The following is a 17,731-nucleotide window of genomic DNA, read 5'->3' on the forward strand; positions in this document are numbered from 1 at the left end:
CACGGGTCCTTAAGATGTACTACAGGCAAGGCCCTTACTTGTCACTGCCTACTTTAAGATAAGCTGCGATGGGCTTACTTGGTAACCAAAAAAAAAAAAAAAAAATCTGCAGGTTTTCATTAACAAGGCTGTACATGACACACCACTATTGTTGCACATTAAAACCTTTAAGGAATAGTTCTTATAGTCTAACACTCTCGATCCTTCCTGGTACCAAGAGCAGGAACTGACTTAAGTGGGAAAGTTTACAAAATCCTGGCTTCCTGTTCTTGGAATACCCCCCAAAAACACTCTACCTTGAGAACTCTAAGTTCATTCAAAGAATTCAAATCAAGAATTCTGGAATCAAGGCTGGAACTGTTGGTGTTCTCTGTTGTCATTGTGTGTCATTGATGTCTGATATCATTGATTACAGGCATTTAGCAGACGCTCTTATCCAGAGTGACTTACACAACATTTTATACTGCATTTACATTGCATCCATTTACACAGCTGGATATATACTGAAGCAATGCAGGTTAAGTACCTTGCTCAAGGATACAACGCCAGTGTCCTACCCGGGAATCGAACCTCCAACCTTTAGGTTACAAGACCAGTTCCTTACTCATTATAGTGACTAAATGTCATTTTTTACATTTATTTCCTGTGCTGTTTGTTGTACATTTCATTGTGTACATAATAGTTCCCCCTTGTAAAAGAGGTTCCTTATGGAATTTCCTGGTTGAAAGCAGCACAATTACTAATCTAAAAATTTGAGATGGGGGGCTTTCCTTTCTGCTGTGGCCAAATTAACTCTATAACGCTTTAAGAAAATGGATGCCATGATGATAACTTAATTTGATAATTATCATTAAATGATACTACCCTTTCATGAATGTATTTTTTCATAAACAAGCCTGTGATTTATCACATGGATTTGGATCGCTGGGCCTTGATCGTGGGAAATGTAGTGTAAAAGGCTCACTGGCCTTTTTGAGTCAAATTCTGGTAAAAAGGAGCGAATTCCACTGATATGCCTGAGTTAATACAGCGTAATAATCCTTCTTACATTTTCCCCCTTTTCATAAAAATGAGATCTAAGGGAGCCCATAACTCCACCGTCACCGCCAGCCAGCGAGACAGACCTTTAGAGGCAGTTATTCTGCTGGTTTGGTGAAGAGGAAACCAGAATTCAGCACTTTTTCCCCCCCCAAAGTTAAATTTTCAGGGTTCTGTTTGCTAAGCTCATCAAACGCATATTCACATGGAGCTTTCCCAGGTCTGGGGAGGAACTCAGTGCAATACTGCATGTTACCTATCAGAGGTAAATACAGGTGGCATCTGGCATTACACTTGCCACAGTTTTTGAAGTTAAGGGCTGTCGCTCTCTTGTTCGAATTGCCTGTTAAAATGTGGAGATTGCAAATTTAAAACGCTTACTCTCAATTAAAGAATAGATAATTTGATCATTTGGGTTGAATGCTGTTTCAATACTGTGATTTAAAAAAAGATTGCTGACAAATTATGTAGTCAGAGTACTCTATACTCTGTGTCATGGAACTGGTTAGTGTCATGAAATACATTGTGTCTTATGGAATTGGGTGTCTGTGCATGCGTGCGTGCGTGTGCCTGTGCCTGTGCGTGTGCGCGTGTTCAGTATAGGTGAAATGTAATGGTCATATTGTGCAGTGAGGCCCAGAGTAAATAAAGGAGTGATATATACCACTGGTCTGTCAGCGCCATTATGGATACCTGCTGCAGGAGTACCGATAAGATAGGAGGGCTGCTTCTTATTGTGTTCCATGAAAGATAGTCGTTTTTACTTTTAATGCAGGCTCATGGTTTACAGTAAGAACGCAAGAACGTTTGGTAATGAGAATCAGGCCCTTCAGCTTGTTTAGGCTTCTCAGTTTCCCTGCTGTCTATAGAGTGTGTAGCACTGAGTGTTTCTGCCACGGCTACCCAACCCTGTTCCTGGAGATCTACCCTCCTGTAGGCTTTCACTCCAACCCTAACAGAGCACACCGTATTCAGCAGCTAGCGAGTTAATTGAGCTGCTAATTAGTAGAATCAGGCATGCCAAATTAAGGGAGAATTGTAAACCTACAGGACAGTAGATCGCCAGGAAGTGGGTTGGGGTTACTTACCTAAAAAAACAATAACAGCCCCAGATTAATGGGGGTGTTCCTCCACACAGTAAAACTCTGACTGACGACAGACGTCTTATTTTGCTAGTTAAACCTTTCAAGCAGGAAGCGGCTCTCCTTAATTTGTTCATCCGGACGAGCATAGAAGCTCTTTCCTGTGTTTCGGGAAAAAAAAATTCCCTACGGTTTTCCTCTTCGAGCAGTCGAGTCGAAGATCGCCCTCCTTTCCCCGCGCTAACCTCTGTCATTTAAGACTCGCACTAATATCGCCGCCTTGTTTGCCTGCCTGCTTGCTTCAGAGTGTTCCGCGTACCCATGGAAACCTCAGAATCTCGGAGTTCCGCCGTTGCCGGGAGCTTTTTCAACTGATTAACCGACACGACGGCTCTCTCCCGTTCGGCCGTGCCGTCGGTTGCCACAGCAGCGCACGCGCACGCGCACGCGCACGTGCACGCTCCCTCCACCGTCGGCTCTCAGTTTAATCAGCAGAACCCTTTCCCTCTGACGCACAGATGAGAGATTGTCGAGAAGAAAAAAAAAAAAAATGAAGAAATAAAAAAACCCTCCAGGGCAGCGAAGCCATTTAACGATTAATCAAATGCCCTCGTTGTATATCTTGTCGTGTGCGATTTAAATGCCACGCAGGCCCGACCTGTAACGTGATTCTCTCTGATTTCATTTCAGCTATTTATTGCCTCTGACAATTTCATTACTTTTAATAAAAACCATTAGACGCGCAAAACAGGTAACTGAGGGACGCGTTATTGTCTGCGATATTACTGCACGTTGTCACGTTTTCCGGGAGGCGAAGGCGATGTTTAATCTTGAAGAACCGTTCCTCTGTCAGCACTTTCATTGTCAAAGGGCCTTTCCGTGTCAGACGTCCCCGTGACAAATGTTGATAACTGTATTTTCTTAATTCTCAAGGTTAATGTGGAATGCGCGTGTAATATATGGGGCACCAGCCTGCTAAGCAGGTAATACGTGACATAAGGTGAAGTAGTGTGGGTAGTAGGTAGATAGTACTGTAAGTGTTCAAACTCATTTCCCTGGCAGTTATGTTGATATATGCTTCTTCTGTGGTGTGCATATCCTCTGCACAAGGCCATGGCACTAAATCAGCCTTTCCTCCCTCCGCGCCTCAACAACCACCCATTCCCACGCTCACGCGCGTATAACGCAAGCCTTGGTCAAAGCTGAAACGCGGGCAGCGTTCTGGAGAAAGGAGAGCGCAGTATTACATTACATTACATTACAGGCATTTAGCAGACGCTCTTATCCAGAGCGACTTACACAACTTTTACATAGCATTTTTTTTTTTTACATTGTATCCATTTACAGCTGGATATATACTGAAGCAATTTTGGTTAAGCACCTTGCTCAATGGTACAACGGCAGTGTCCTACCCGGGAATTGAACCTGCGACCTTTCGGTTACAAGCCCAGTTCCTTACCCACTGTGCTACACTCCGTCCGCAGTACTCCCAATAGAGCTCATTTCTCTGAGTTGGTGTGGATGGTTCGCATGCAGTTTAGACTGACAGCTGGCTTGAGAGTGACAGATTTGAAGTGGCTAGAGTTTCTGTCGACGTGCACTCGGACGCTGGGTGGGAACTGAGGGGAAAATTAACTCAGATTCCCCAGTTTATTACAGATCAGAAGCACGGGCCTTATCAATATCATACTATCCCATATCCTGTCTTAGGAACTGTCTTTTTATGAGTGTGTTATGCATGCTCGTACTGTTATCGTTCCGTCAGTTTTAAGATTGTACATACACCCTCAGGGTACAGATATAGCTGAAGATGTTCTGTTCCTTTTATTGAAAGTTATGATTGTGCTCGGATACCCCGCTGCATTTTCAGTATGACGGTAACTTGCTTTATCGATCAAACATGAACTTGCACATGGTGCTGTAACAATGAGCTGCGTTTCCCTGGACAGTTTATTTGTTTTTAGAGATTTCTAATGCACTTTGCCTGTGTTCGTACACAATATAGTTTCCCACAGTATAGTTCTAAACTTTACTGCAGGAGAGCTTGTTTTGAGGATGGGGGTGGAGGGGGTGGGTGTGTGTGTGTCTCCCCCTGATTGTACAGGGTGTCTTTGGGCATCTGCCACAATGTTGGGACGTGTGACAGTGTTGAGACTCCTGGTCATAGTGAGGTAATGATGCAGCCTGTGAATCTACTAATTATTGTGAATTAAGTCGTGGAACGCGATGCGCAGTTATGTTCCCTGCCAACTTCGAGCGAAGTGTTGCCAGCACTGCTACTGCAAAAAGTCTTTGTTCAAATGGGAACAGCCTGATCTAATTTTTCCCCTTCCTGCCTTTTGTTAACTCTGCCAAGGAGGTTTTATAACAATGCCTGTCTGTCCGTCTGTGCGTCCCTTCTTGACAGACATATCTGGAAAAGTAATGGCCGTTATACTACACTGCCGCCCATATAGGTTCCTTCTAGTTTCATCTGTTATGCTTGAGCTCCAAAAGGGATGTTGCACATCTTTGTAAAAAACTTCTTTTTACATCTGTGTTTTTTTTTTTTTTGCCGTTAATTAAAGAACGAGCGTTAGACTACGTGGAGGAGAACAGCTGTCATGGTTCCGAGAGAAAGCCCTTTCTGGTGCATCTGGAGAGGAAATCGCGGCGGGCATTCTCAGGCATGGCGGTGCGGTCTTTCAGCGCGACGTGTCGAACGCACGTCAAAACGAACGCAGGCAGCAGGTGTCCCGCAAGCGAGCGCTGCGGAACGTCGTCTGAGGAGGAGGGCGAACGCGTCGATCTGGGACACGGTGCGAAATGCCGCGGTTGTGCCGTTAGAGGAACAACAACAAAAAAAAAAAAAATGAAGAACGGCTATAACCAGAGCCATATGTTTATTTTGCGTCTGTCTTCTTTTGCAGCAAATTGGAGGGGACGATGGGAAGACCAACACATGTAAGTACTCATGTTTTCTATCTGTGTTTTACTGCTTCATTTGATTTGTTTTAGCCATTTCATCTCTTGACCTTTTTTCTTATCATTGGAGTAAAGTGTTTTTCTGTTACTGGAATGTATAGCTCCAAATATCTTTTATTGACTTGCATGGATCATAGCTTTATATACCTGATCCATGGCGAATACTAAATGCTGACAGAACATTTTGAACACAAGCTACTATCTGGAAGTGTCTTAAGAAACATAGGAAACTATTTACCACTAGGTTTTGGCATGAAAAATCCATTCATTTCCACATTTAACGGCTTGCTGTGGCCTGTAATCTGATCTATGCCAATTATCTTCACTAGATCTGCCAACGCTTTATAAAGTTTGCTGAAGGAAAGCGCTGGATGCGTTTAGAGTACTGCGTCTGAGAGTAAAAGTTTTAATTGTGGAATAAAAGCGGAAAAAGACGGTCCTGAAATGGGGACGTGTCACATTCAGTGGCACTCTGTGAATTATCAAGGCGGAGATGCCTCTCTGCACAGTCGTAAAAATTAAAGTAAACAGTATATTTGCATTATAGACTTTCTGGTGAAACATCGGCTTTGTTAGCGAGGTAATAAATTCCTACTTGCGTATCACTGACCGTAGAATCTGTGCGATGAAAGGGAATGGCCACTGGTAATGGAGAATGGAGAGCTGCACCATGCTTTTCAGCTTTTAGCCCATGGAGTGAGCTGGACTCATTGAGTAAGATTGAATTATTCAAATCCGCTGGTTATTCATCCCTTGGGGCTAATTATGCCGTGTCTGTTTATGTGCTAAACTTCAGCACCATCTCCACCATCAATAAACACATGCCTGCTCTTTCTCATTCCATCTCTCTGTGTCTCTCTCTCTCTCTCACACACACACACACTCACTCTTTTTCTCTCTGTCTCACACATACAGAGACACACACACACACACTCTCTTTCTCTCTCTCTGTCTCTCTGTCTCTCTCTCACATACACATACACACACACTCACCTTCTCTCTCTCTCACACACACACACACACACACACACACACACACTCACCTCCTCTCTCTCACACACACACACACACACACACACACACACTCACTGCCAAGCCTCTTCTGCTCACTTGCAGATTGTGGCATTAATCGAAGTGGCCTAATTTGGATGGCGAGGTGTCGGTCTACCTGTGAATACTACTGCGTATAAGACCAAGGTCTCTCGCTCGCGCTCTCTCTCTCTCTCTCTCTCTCTCTGTGTCTCGGTCACTCTGTTTCTATCTCTCTCCATCTCTCTCCTTTACTCTCTCTCTCCATCACTCTGTCTCTCTCCCTCTCACCCAACATTGAACAAATGACATTTTCGGCAGCGAGCGAAAGTGCGTTCGTTGAAGACTTTCGCGAAAAGGTCACAAAACGTCAAAAAACGGAGGCGCGTCTCCGCGGCTCCCACGTTGCCGAAAGTACGATCGGGGCTTTCCCTCATTTATCTTTTGCGGAGAGAAAGGTGATTAATTTCGCCTCCAGTGCTTAATTTATGAACCCGTGTGGCGGTTTAATCAGGGTTCGTTACCGTCACAAATTAAACAATGGGAGGAGACAAACTAAGTGAAGCGGGCCCTGTGGTTCATTTAGACGGTAATTGGGTGCGAATTAGACGGGGCAATGCCGACAGAGCCGCTCTCTAACAAGCTGTAAATGACTGGGGAAGGGGAGGGGGGGAGTGGGGAGTGGGGGGTGGGGGGGGCGTGAGGGGGGAGGGAGCCGTTTCGCTCAGGAATGCCGGAGAACGAGAGCTGATCGGGGGGAGATCATAAAGACATAAGGAGAATGCTGTTGAGTAGAGGTGGGCAACGTGTCCGTTTCTGGTTTTCATGCAAACTGGCTTTCTGGCCTTAAGTGCTTAATTAGCTCGTAATATTTACGCCATCGAGCAGTTCAGCTTCATTTCTTGATAAGCTCATGGATTACAGTCGAAGATGGTTCTTGTGTCCCCATACGAAAGATTTACTTTGATCTGATCTGCGAGTGCACCGGTGTTGGCCAATTAGCTCCTTCAGCCCGAGTAATGGGTGGATAAGCACCTGCTCTCCAGGACTGGAACTGCCCCCCCCCCCCGCTGTAGAGAGAAGTAAGGGATGTGGCTTGTGTCCGTAGCATTCTGCTTGCATTACTTCCGTATTCTGAACTGATGTGTGTTTCATCATCATGCCTGGGCGCGTGGCGGTACCGCACAGAGGGGGCAGGTTTCTGTGCGCTTGCTTAAAGGGTAACGAGGGCTTTTGTTGAGTCACTGCTCTGCCGCGGACACCTGCTGCATTGGAAAAGCGTTCACATGGTGCGCCCATTCTCCTGACGTGCTGGGACGTTGTTTTCGCGCTAATAGAAATCGAAGGACCGTCGCTGTGGAAGGGGAGGTTGCTTGCACGCACGCACGCACGCACGCACGCACACGCATGCACACGCATGTGGGCGGCGCCTCGGAGAGATTCTTGGCATGTAGGAAAAGCAACGCTCCCATTCGCCGGCCGGCTCTTCATCGCGTACCAATGACGGCGAATCACGAGCGACTCTTCGCTGAGTCAGGTAGGGTTTGGCAATTCTATAAGCCCAGCCAGTGTATGATCTGTGCCTCGTGTGGGGACAGGAACTCAGAGAACAGTTAAGTCAAATCATTAACGGCCATATTAAAAACCATTAAAAAATTTTTTTTTAAATGGTTACACGCCATTGCCAAGCAGTATCGTCACATTGCATCATTAATGTACTGAAGAGCGATGGACATTAGTCAGAATGTGATTCATAAACCGTCTGGACAAAAATTATTGAACCGTCAAATTAAATTAAATTTTCAAAAAATGTGCATTGCTCCTGTCGGATCTGGCTTTGTCTTCAGATGAATGGATGGAGGGACAGTTATTATGGGCTGGAAGACAAAGGTCACAGACAAAGTCAGCCGTGCCAAACATCTAAAATGTGAGGTCACGTTCTTGCAATTTGATGGAGCCTGTGAAAACCTTCATAATCCACAGGGGGGTACATGGCTTTCTGAATCAGACCAAAGATATTTGCTACATTTTCTTTTTACTCTTGACTGAAAACAAAACAGGAATTGGCACTCAATGCAATATGTTAATGGATTTTCGATCAGGTTTGTGTGAGGGTGCAAAAAACAGTTAAATCTTTGTGAGCTGCGCAAAGCGTCACAAACTCTTGTGCGATTAAATATGCCACTTGCGTCTGGAAACACTCCGTGTCCATTGGGGCAGCATCGAGTGGGCACAGTTTTAATTTAAGCAGGGCTTTCCAGTTCCCCTGCCGCTGACATTATGAGCTCCGTTTCTGTCCAATGATGGGTTTCTGGTTCAGGGGGTGAGATGAGATCACAGGACCTGCATAAGGAGATTCTGTTTTTTGCCGGTTGAGAGTTTGAGAATAAGTCACAGAGATGGGCATCTCATTCCTCCGGGGTCTCTGCGGCACTTTGTCACTCTGTAAAGGACAAAGCGTATTTGCATATCTCCGGGGAAAATGGAAATATTAATCAGACGCTGTCACGTCGGGTTATATGACTCGGTAAATACGTTTCGCTGCTTAACGCGCCCGCGTATGCTTTCAGTGTCGCGGGCTCAATGATATTTAAGTGCTCAGCAGGTGCTTCTGACTCTATGGCTTATTTAACCCTTTACGGTGAGAGATCACAAGCCGCGTGACTGGAATGTTCTCAACTGAACATTCGAATGCTGATGTCACAATCGCCGCTGGCAATCGAAAGCAATTCTAGAGTTCTGGAATACTAGAGTTCTAGAACACTGACTTAGAATTTAGATCTTTAAAAAAAAACCACTCTTGAAAGGTGTAAATGAATGTTTCCTGCTGTTGTCTTTCTTAAGGGTTCAGAGTGTGTTTCAGGCAATGGCATATTGCATATTATGCATGAACTTGCATAACATGCAATATTCAAATTCATGCATTGTATTACAGGCAATGACATGTTGGGTGTATTTCCGAGATTAAGCTTTTAAATGACCACCGATTCGAGAGCATCGTTGGTGTATGAGAGCATCATTGGCGTATGAGAGCATCACTGGCGTATGAGAGCACCACTGGCGTATGAAAATCGATTGCATGTGCGCAGACGGTGAATCGGAGGAGCCGGGCGCGTTCCGAGGAGGGGAGAATCGACCGGTTTCCTGCGCAGAAGGGACGTGTTTGTCTGCGGCATCTGACAGGTCGGGCGCACGCGTGCGTGGGGGAGGAGGGAGCCGGGGAGGAGAGCGGCGAGCGGCGAGCTTCTCCTCCCGGCTCGCCGACGCTCCGACGGTCTGGCAGGAGGCCCGGCGGTGACGAGCGCGGAGCGGGAATACGGGCCGGCGTTCCCGGCATTCCCAGCGTTCCCGGGGCTCATTATTAATTAGCGCCGCACATTGATTATTCAGACGCGGCTGTCGGGGGGTGGGGGGGGGGTGAGGGGAGGGGAGGGGAGGGGAGGGGAGGGGGGGGGGGGGAACCCCGCAGGGATGATCTCGACCGCCGAGGCTCGACCGGAGAACATATGCTGATTCGTGTCTCCGGGTCGTCATGGAGATTAGGTCTGGGGCTCCTCTATGGACTCCCACGGCTGCTGCTGCTGTCCTTCTCCTGACCCTCCTGAGACTCGACAGGGGAAAAAAAAAAGTTTAAGCGTTTTAATTTTTTGTCATAATATAAGTCTCCTGGATGACCAAAAAAAAAAATGTTGCAGTGAAAATATTTTTTTTAATAATATTATACATTTTATTCTAGTGAATGTCCATTTCAGTTCAGTAGAATATATGGTTTTTGAGATTGAGACTGGTGTCCCCTCTAGGGGACAAATATGGATTGCTGAGTTTTAGGAGGTTAAATCTAAGCTTTAAGCAAGATTTAAGATGTCTTGTTCAGAGTACTTCTTTGATCGTTTCTGGGGGAAAAAAAGGTTCTGGCTTCAGAAAATCATTGCAGAAATGTAGACGACTAATGCATTTGTAACTCATTTTGCATGGAAAGGCAAATATGGTTCTAAAAATGTGGGAAGCTTAAGAAAGCCTAGCGGCTTGTGCGGGAAACCATAACTGTTGAGCTAATCGGATGAGTCCGATTATTTCAGCTGCAGCGATTCTGCACGGGAACCGAGGACACAAATTTTGGAGAAATTAAACCGAAGAAAAAAAGTCAATTTGGAGCATTAATTTGATACATTGGTTGAATTATGCATTTTAGAAGATAGTTATGAGGTTTGTTTTTATGTGTGCTAAATGTTTAATGTTTATAAAATGGCAAAAATAATGTGAAATATATGTAAAAATGGCAATTGAGTTTGTCTCAAATGGTATGACCGTACTGAAATTGTCAGATTAACAAAGGGGTAACATTCCAGCTTCAAAGAATCCCAAACGATCGGAGAAAAATGAGGAAAATGGAAAAACCAGCAAAGACTGCGGACCTTTTCTCTACGTTGATTTGACTGCTTTGAGTCAACAGCCCTATTGACAGTCCATACGTATAATGACACTTATGGACTATGAAATCTATGGATGGCAATGGCTCCCTGTTGCTGCAAGATATTTTTGCACCCATAAAAACATCCTATTAAAACGTCAGACGTAATGCTTTGCTCAATTTGTGATTGTCACATAATAGAAAATGTATTAATTATCTAATTATTTCATCTCTTTCTGTCAGTACTAAAATATCATCAAACGCAAACATTAAATACATGCTTGTGTGCATGTAAGTGCTCTGAGATCTGCCTGCTGAGATCTCAAATGCAGTCGGTCTGCTCTGCCAGAAAAGAATGTGTACCCATAGGGGTGCAGTGGCTTGTCACCGGGGCAGTACACTCACAGGTGTGCCCATTGTACCCTTTTGGATTCATATTTTCAGGGGAAAATATGGCCCCCAGTGAGGGAACATTAGCAGGAATTGTGTCTCAGAGAGAAAAAACACACCCCCACCTGTACCCCCTTTCTCGGACAGGTACGTATGCTTTGAGTGTCAGGTGCAAATGAGTCGGTAGGCACCAAAAAAAAAAAAAAAAAAAAAGTACTACAAAGGTTTTAATATTGTGTTTGTATTTTTGTCATCACTTGCCCATGACAAGCAATTTGCTACTATCCTCATTTCTCTAGCCCCGGCAGAACAGCCAGCCTGCCAAGCGCTTGGCTTTGAAGGTCTGCTCCGTTCTGAGAATTCAATATGCAATTTGTGCATTTCCACAGAGTACTTTAAGCGCTCTCTCCTCTTGTGCGTTTACGAGGCGCTGTCACCCGAGAGAACGGGGGACATCGCCTGACGAACATTCCCCGTCCCGACGACGGCACAGAGTTACGGCGTGCGTCACGCTCAGAATAACGCCGACTTATTTTTTTATTCGCTTTTTTTTTTTGTTTTGTTTTGTTTTGTTTTGTAGACCCTTTCTTCTTCACGTGAAAGGTTTGCCGTGTTCTTTTCCGAGGAACGTAAGCCTTCGGGTCTTATGAATATGCTAACACGAATGACAACAGCAAACAAGCTCCAGTAATAGGGGTGGAGGTGGGGGGTGGTGTGGGGTGGGGTGGGGGGGGACCCTTTGGATATTCCGCTGGTTGTCTCAAATTAAAATGCTGCATTATTTATAAGACAACAAATCTGTAACTGACTCAGGTAACATTTTTCACTGTGCTTTCAGACATGTGTGTGTGTGTGTGTGTGTGTGTGTGTGTGCATATTTCTACATGGAACAGCAAAATACGGCTTGGGAAAAAAAACATTGAAAGAGCCACCTGATAAATCTAATTTGGCCTACGCTGCAGTTCTGTTTGTATCCCAAACCACTCAAATGACTCAACAGAGAAATTGCTATTCTACAAAGCTTCTGCTTTTGTCATTCTTGAGCAGGAAGTAGTTTGCACAAGGCCGCCCTCCCAAGTCCGTCACACGTAAACATGCGTATTACTCAGTTTGTTGTATTATTACTCAGATGTGCTCTTAAAATGGGTTGTTTTGATCCTGGATGCTGATTGTCTGCGGCGGTCGTACTACTGTGCTTGTAAATCCAATACAAATGACAATTTATCAAACGGCCTGATTGTAAACAGAATCATTCAGCACACAAAACGTTTTTTTTTTTTGTAACAAGCGACTGTTTTTTATAAAAGCAGTGCGGCACTCAAGGCATGCTGTATCGTGAATACATTCAGGAATACAGCGCGGCCTCTTGTGCTGTACTTCTTAAGCACCATGCACATCCATTGCTAATGTAAGTCTTTTTCTAGTATTCACACACCACTCGCATTCAGTGAAGTCTCCAGTGAACTGCACCCCCCGTGAACACAAGCATCTGTAGTTTATTAATATCCTAAATTTCGCCGCCACACTGAAAATGTATTATCGCAACGAGGATACAAGCGGCTTTGAAATGGCCTGCCCGGTGAAGTGTTTACTTCCAGTGACAAGGAGGAGCCCGTCCTATTGTCTGACGTTCCCATTCATCGAAATTGTGCCCTGCTGCGCGAAGAAATGAAATGCCATATTTAGAATAGGTTTGCCTCCAGCGCTGGAGTTTGTTTTGCATGTGATTTCCAAAGTTCCGCTTCCCTGGTTGTCCGTGGCTCTCGTGTTCTGTAAGTGTGTGTTTACAGTGACTCTCGTGTTCCGTAAGCGTGTGTTTACAGTGACTCGTGTTCTGTAAGCATGTGTTTACAGTGACTCTCGTGTTCTGTAAGTGTGTGTTTACAGTGACTCTCGTGTTCTGTAAGTGTGTGTTTACAGTTGCTCTCGTGTTCTGTAAGCGTGTGTTTACAGTGACTCTCGTGTTCTGTAAGCGTGTGTTTACAGTGGCTCTCGTGTTCTGCAAGCGTGTGTTTACAGTGACTCTCGTGTTCTGTAAGCGTGTGTTTACAGTGACTCTCGTGTTCTGTAAGCGTGTGTTTACAGTGACTCTCGTGTTCTGTAAGCGTGTGTTTACAGTGACTCGTGTTCTGTAAGCGTGTGTTTACAGTGAGTATGACTGCGCAGCTCAGCTGGGGGACTGCAGAGTGACTGTGCAGCTCAGCTGGGGGACTGCAGACTGACTGCGGAGTCCAGCAAATGCAAACCGTAAAAGGTCCTGTGAACTCAACATGAGACATTTGTTCAAAAAAGAAAAAACTACAATAACACATCATGTAATGACAATTCCTTAAAGTAATCTGTGGCCCATATTAGTCTTTGATAAAGCTATTGTGCTTGCCAGCTATACTCAAGTGGCCAAGTGACAGTTAAGGAAAGCCATTTTAAGATTTAATCCCAGCGAGGTAACAGTGCCAGTGCCGTGTGAAATAACAGTGAGAGCGCCAGACCTTGAGGCCCGCCTGGGACCTTGGTGATTTATCCTTGAGAAGGACACCTTCCCTCAGTGACTCCAGCTGAATTTCGGCTATGAAATTTGGGTACAGTCTGCTCCCGGTTAAGCACTCTCCCCAGGTACGCCGATGAATCACAGGAATATGGAATAAATCTGAGGCGAGTTGCTCTCTGTGAAAATAAACAGAGTGGCAGCCTACTGTTTGATACGCTTCCAGGGAAAGGCTAGATTTCCACCTGATATTGAGTTAAAATGGTCGCCTTTCGGTGCAGTAAGTGTAAATCTGAGTTTATGTAGTTTCTCGTTTCCTAAGATACGTGCAGAGAGGTAGTATATGTTATAGGTGCTGGACAGAGCAAAATACCACTCTAGCAGTGTGTCATAATACTGTAGCTAGCTATATTCTCATTGGATGGTTTGTCAATGAGCTATCAATCAGAGAGACGTTGGGTCTTTAATGTACAGAAGTGTTAGCCTGGCAGTGGGTAATAACGCTAGCATTCACCAGCTATTGCTCCGTCAAACTGCGCTCTCCTTCCTTCAGCTCTTACCAGCAGATGTTACGTGTCAGTCTTAACTAATGAATAATAAAAAGGGATAAAATAACAGATGCCCACAACTTCCTCGTGTGCGTTTGACCTTGAATCGGATTGGTAAATGCAGATTCGTTTTTCCGAGCCCTGCTTTGTTTTGGACACGTTCGGGGTGCGTAATGATCTGACAACCGTGTTGAACGAGTAAGTTGTTCCAAACAGCAGGCGCAGTCGCTCTAAATATATCTCACATTAATTTGTTTGAATGCGTTTTCTGTTACTGCACATTTTATTCACTGTTTTCAGAAATGAAACATGAATATGTGTAATTGTCTGTTTGACATTGCATCCATCATGTGAAGTCAGTCTATAATTTTACATAATTTGACACTAATGACACTACATTATTGATTCATACAATGCCCACTGACTTTAAAATGTTACATTTGATAATTAAAAAGCATTTATTTCCCCGGGACACCGAGCAAATGGCCAAAATATGTCAAGCAGCAGTTCCGAGAGGAAATTGTTTCCACAACAGAACCTCATTGTGGTCAAATACTTGCATTTTCTCACATGGGAGTGTCATTACCGTTCACATTTTCCTAAATAGAATGGCTTTTTTTCTGCGATTGGTTCCCGCCGTAATTCCTGTCGTTCCTTATTTAGGGGTTAATTCGGAACAGAACTGACACAAAGGGCAAAAGAGTGGGATTGGTGATTCGTGTTCATGACATTCCCACCGCAGACCTGGCAACCCTCATTCCCGCTCTTTATTATTCCGAAAGGGACGCGCCGGGTCCCTGTTCAATGCCAATTTATGAACATGACACCGATGACAGCTCGCGCATTCCTAACAGGAAGTTCCCTCTCCGGCTCGCGCTTCTGTTCTTCCACATTCCCGATAAAGCTCCAGATTTATACACTGCTTGGCTTCTTAACAATAAAACGGATTTACCGCGGTATTAAATATTAATAATGGTGTCTGTGAATACTTTAACGGCGCTGTTGGTTCTGTGGCAGAATCTCCTCCTCCTCCGATTCGTATTAAAAGATAAATGCGTCGCACGCGCATGGAGACGCGCGCGGAGACGCGCGCACTTCAATACTAAGCCCGCGCGTTGCGGGGCCTGTTTCTGTGCATGTAATGTAGAGTCGCGTAAGTTGTCCCGATAGGCTGCAAAAAGCCTTGCTTTGGAATAGCCTGGACAGGGAACTATCATACAGTACGCGTCGTTAGCGCGTCTTCATTAAAACGTTCGCTGGCAGCTCTGTTGCTAACAGCATCGGTGGGGTTATCGGCACCTGAAATTAATGCTATGCTGAAAAAAGGTGCTATCTGTGAAAATGTGTGAGTGTGATTGCCTCAACTAGAGTTTATTTTTCTTTCAAACAAACACCTATGGCTGCCGGCTTCTATTTTTAATCTATAGAATAAGGAGCTTAATTGTATTACGTTCCTATAAAAAATTCATTATTTCATTACAGTGGGAGCTTAATTTGTGTTTACCTAAGCTGGCCATCTAATTTCCCCTGCCAGGACAGGCAAAGACCACCGCATTATCTTAAGTGACTCTGACAAATGTTAAATATTCAGGCCTAATAAGGTATTTTGCCTGTGTGTGACAGTGGGTAAATGCTATTTCGCCGTCTGATTAAAGGTGATAATGATTAGTCATACGTCTTCAGTGAGTTTTTATCTTGTGTGTGTATATGTGAATAAATAGTTGTTTTGCCATTAAAGGGAATATTTCTTTGCCTTTACTGGTAGTTTCATGTACTAGCATGATCTGTTTTTTATTTTTATTTTTATTTTTATGTATTCATGCAAATTAGAAAATTAACCTTTCCAGTGCTGTGTATCTTCAGAAGACTCTGTCAACGGACAGACATGTTTGAACCGTAATCAGTAAAACTGCCAACAAGCAAGGTACGCAGCGTTGCTGTTTAAATTCTCTTATTTGCATTTGTATACCCATGGTTTTACGCTGTCAGGTGTGCAAACAGTTTTTCCCTTTTTTAAACCGGGATGTAAAACATGACAGCCTGAATTACTGCAGTTGGAACAGAGCACGTTCGTACACAGGAAGTTTTAAAAGATCTCTCGCACTGACAAGTACACGAGCACAGAGATGCGTTGCGATATTGAATGGATTTGTGAGACGTTCCTGAGATTAGCGCGAGCCTCGGATTCCTGGGATAACAGGATAAACCCGCGTGTCACTGTGCCTGCTGCGCGAGACATTGTTTGCGGAGAAGGGGATTATGCGATATAAATCAGGTAATGAGACGGCCATCGCAGTCACCTGAGGAGAATCCCGTTTGTGGAACCTCCGGGGTCCAGATCGGAGCCAGCGCAATCGAGCAGAACCCTGGGCGTGCGTCGGAGAGCTCCGCACCGGTGTAAACGCGTCGCGAGGTGATCTTCTGCAAGGGCAACCGCACACTTTGCGCTCCCTACAACAGCAGGCCGAGAGGATATTAAGGGTTCATTTAGAACATGAAGGTGATCCAGAGGATGCGCAGATCGTTTTCCTGGTTCTTATGCATGGATAAAATCTCATGGTCTGTGATCAAGCAATTACGTTTCGAAGTATTATTTGTTTACCTTTCATGGATAGTGTACTTACTGTATATTTACCATGACAGGCATTTCTGAGTGTTCTTTTACTACTTAATTGCAGCAATAGAAGAAAGGCAATCAGGTTCAAATCTAATTTTGCATTGGAGAATTGAATTATGCATTGTGCAACAGCATTAAAAATGTACATAAAAGAGCATGGCACATTTCTTCTGTAATAAGCCAGGTACACTGAAATCATAAACCCTTTAAGTGAAACACTTTAATTAATTCAAGAAACAACAGGTACATGTTTGTGTATACAAAGAAAATACTCTGTTTATGTATTCCAAACATGGAAAATTGTTTAAAATGTGAGCTTTTACTGTAACATCTTGCTACATCTGGTTCCAATAAGCAATGCACTGCGAAGTGAATTATGCATTTAACCATTTAAATAGTAGGCTTTTTGGAATGTTTTTTTTTTTTTTTTTTTTTTCTTCTTCTTCAAAATTCCAAGTCAGTGTTCTAGAACCCCACTGCTTGCAGTCACCGGCAGTGATTGTGACATCAGCATTAGAACGTTCAGTTAAGAACATTCCAATCGCACGTCATTTGTGACCTTGCGCCTTATAGAGAGTTAATTGGAATGTGCTGTGTTCCCTTTTTAACGCCGACGTGCCCTGCCTCTGGATTTGTTTGATGGAGTTGCGAGGCCCTGCTGAGGAACGCTGTGTTTGATCTCTGCTGAGGACGGAAAGCGCAGCACAGCTGACTCGCGCTCGTGGCTGATTCGGGGGAGACAAACACGAGACCACCTGCTGCTGAGCAGGTTGCTTTTCCTCCGCAGGTTTTGATAAGAAGCGTGTGGGGTGTGTATTACTCAGCTAAAGCTGGTTTGTTTTGCTCGCTCTTTTAATTTCTCTAGCTGCCTACACCACCTGCAGCGCCACAGTTTGAGACATAACATGTGAATATATTTGCAAAATACAGTCTATAAATATCACGCTAAGTGAAAAGTGTATGCGATCCAATTATATTTTTTTGTCCTATTACTCTCAGCCAAGTAATTTTACCAGTGCATAGATCATGATGCTTAACTACTGTATGTCTTGAAGACATTTATCTCTGAGCTTTCCTTTCCTACCACACACCGATAAGACATTTCAGAGTAGCTATCGAGGGAGAAGGGAGATGTACTCATCCCAACATGAATAGGACATCAAGCGT

The 17,731-nt window shown here is 44.3% G+C and overlaps 1 protein-coding gene across 2 annotated transcripts in view; it reads left to right on the forward strand.

The window, feature by feature from the left end:
- Positions 1 to 17,731, forward strand: part of fstl4 (follistatin-like 4) — a 152,150-nt gene that overhangs the window by 13,415 nt on the left and 121,004 nt on the right. For both annotated transcript variants that reach the window (XM_035435378.1, XM_035435379.1), the window contains exon 3: positions 5,030 to 5,063. In XM_035435378.1, the coding sequence (XP_035291269.1) occupies positions 5,030 to 5,063 (34 nt within the window). The remainder of the gene's footprint in view (positions 1 to 5,029; positions 5,064 to 17,731) is intronic.

The sequence above is a fragment of the Anguilla anguilla genome, chromosome 9 (genome assembly GCF_013347855.1).
Source record: "Anguilla anguilla isolate fAngAng1 chromosome 9, fAngAng1.pri, whole genome shotgun sequence".
NCBI classification, from domain to species: Eukaryota; Metazoa; Chordata; class Actinopteri; order Anguilliformes; family Anguillidae; genus Anguilla; species Anguilla anguilla.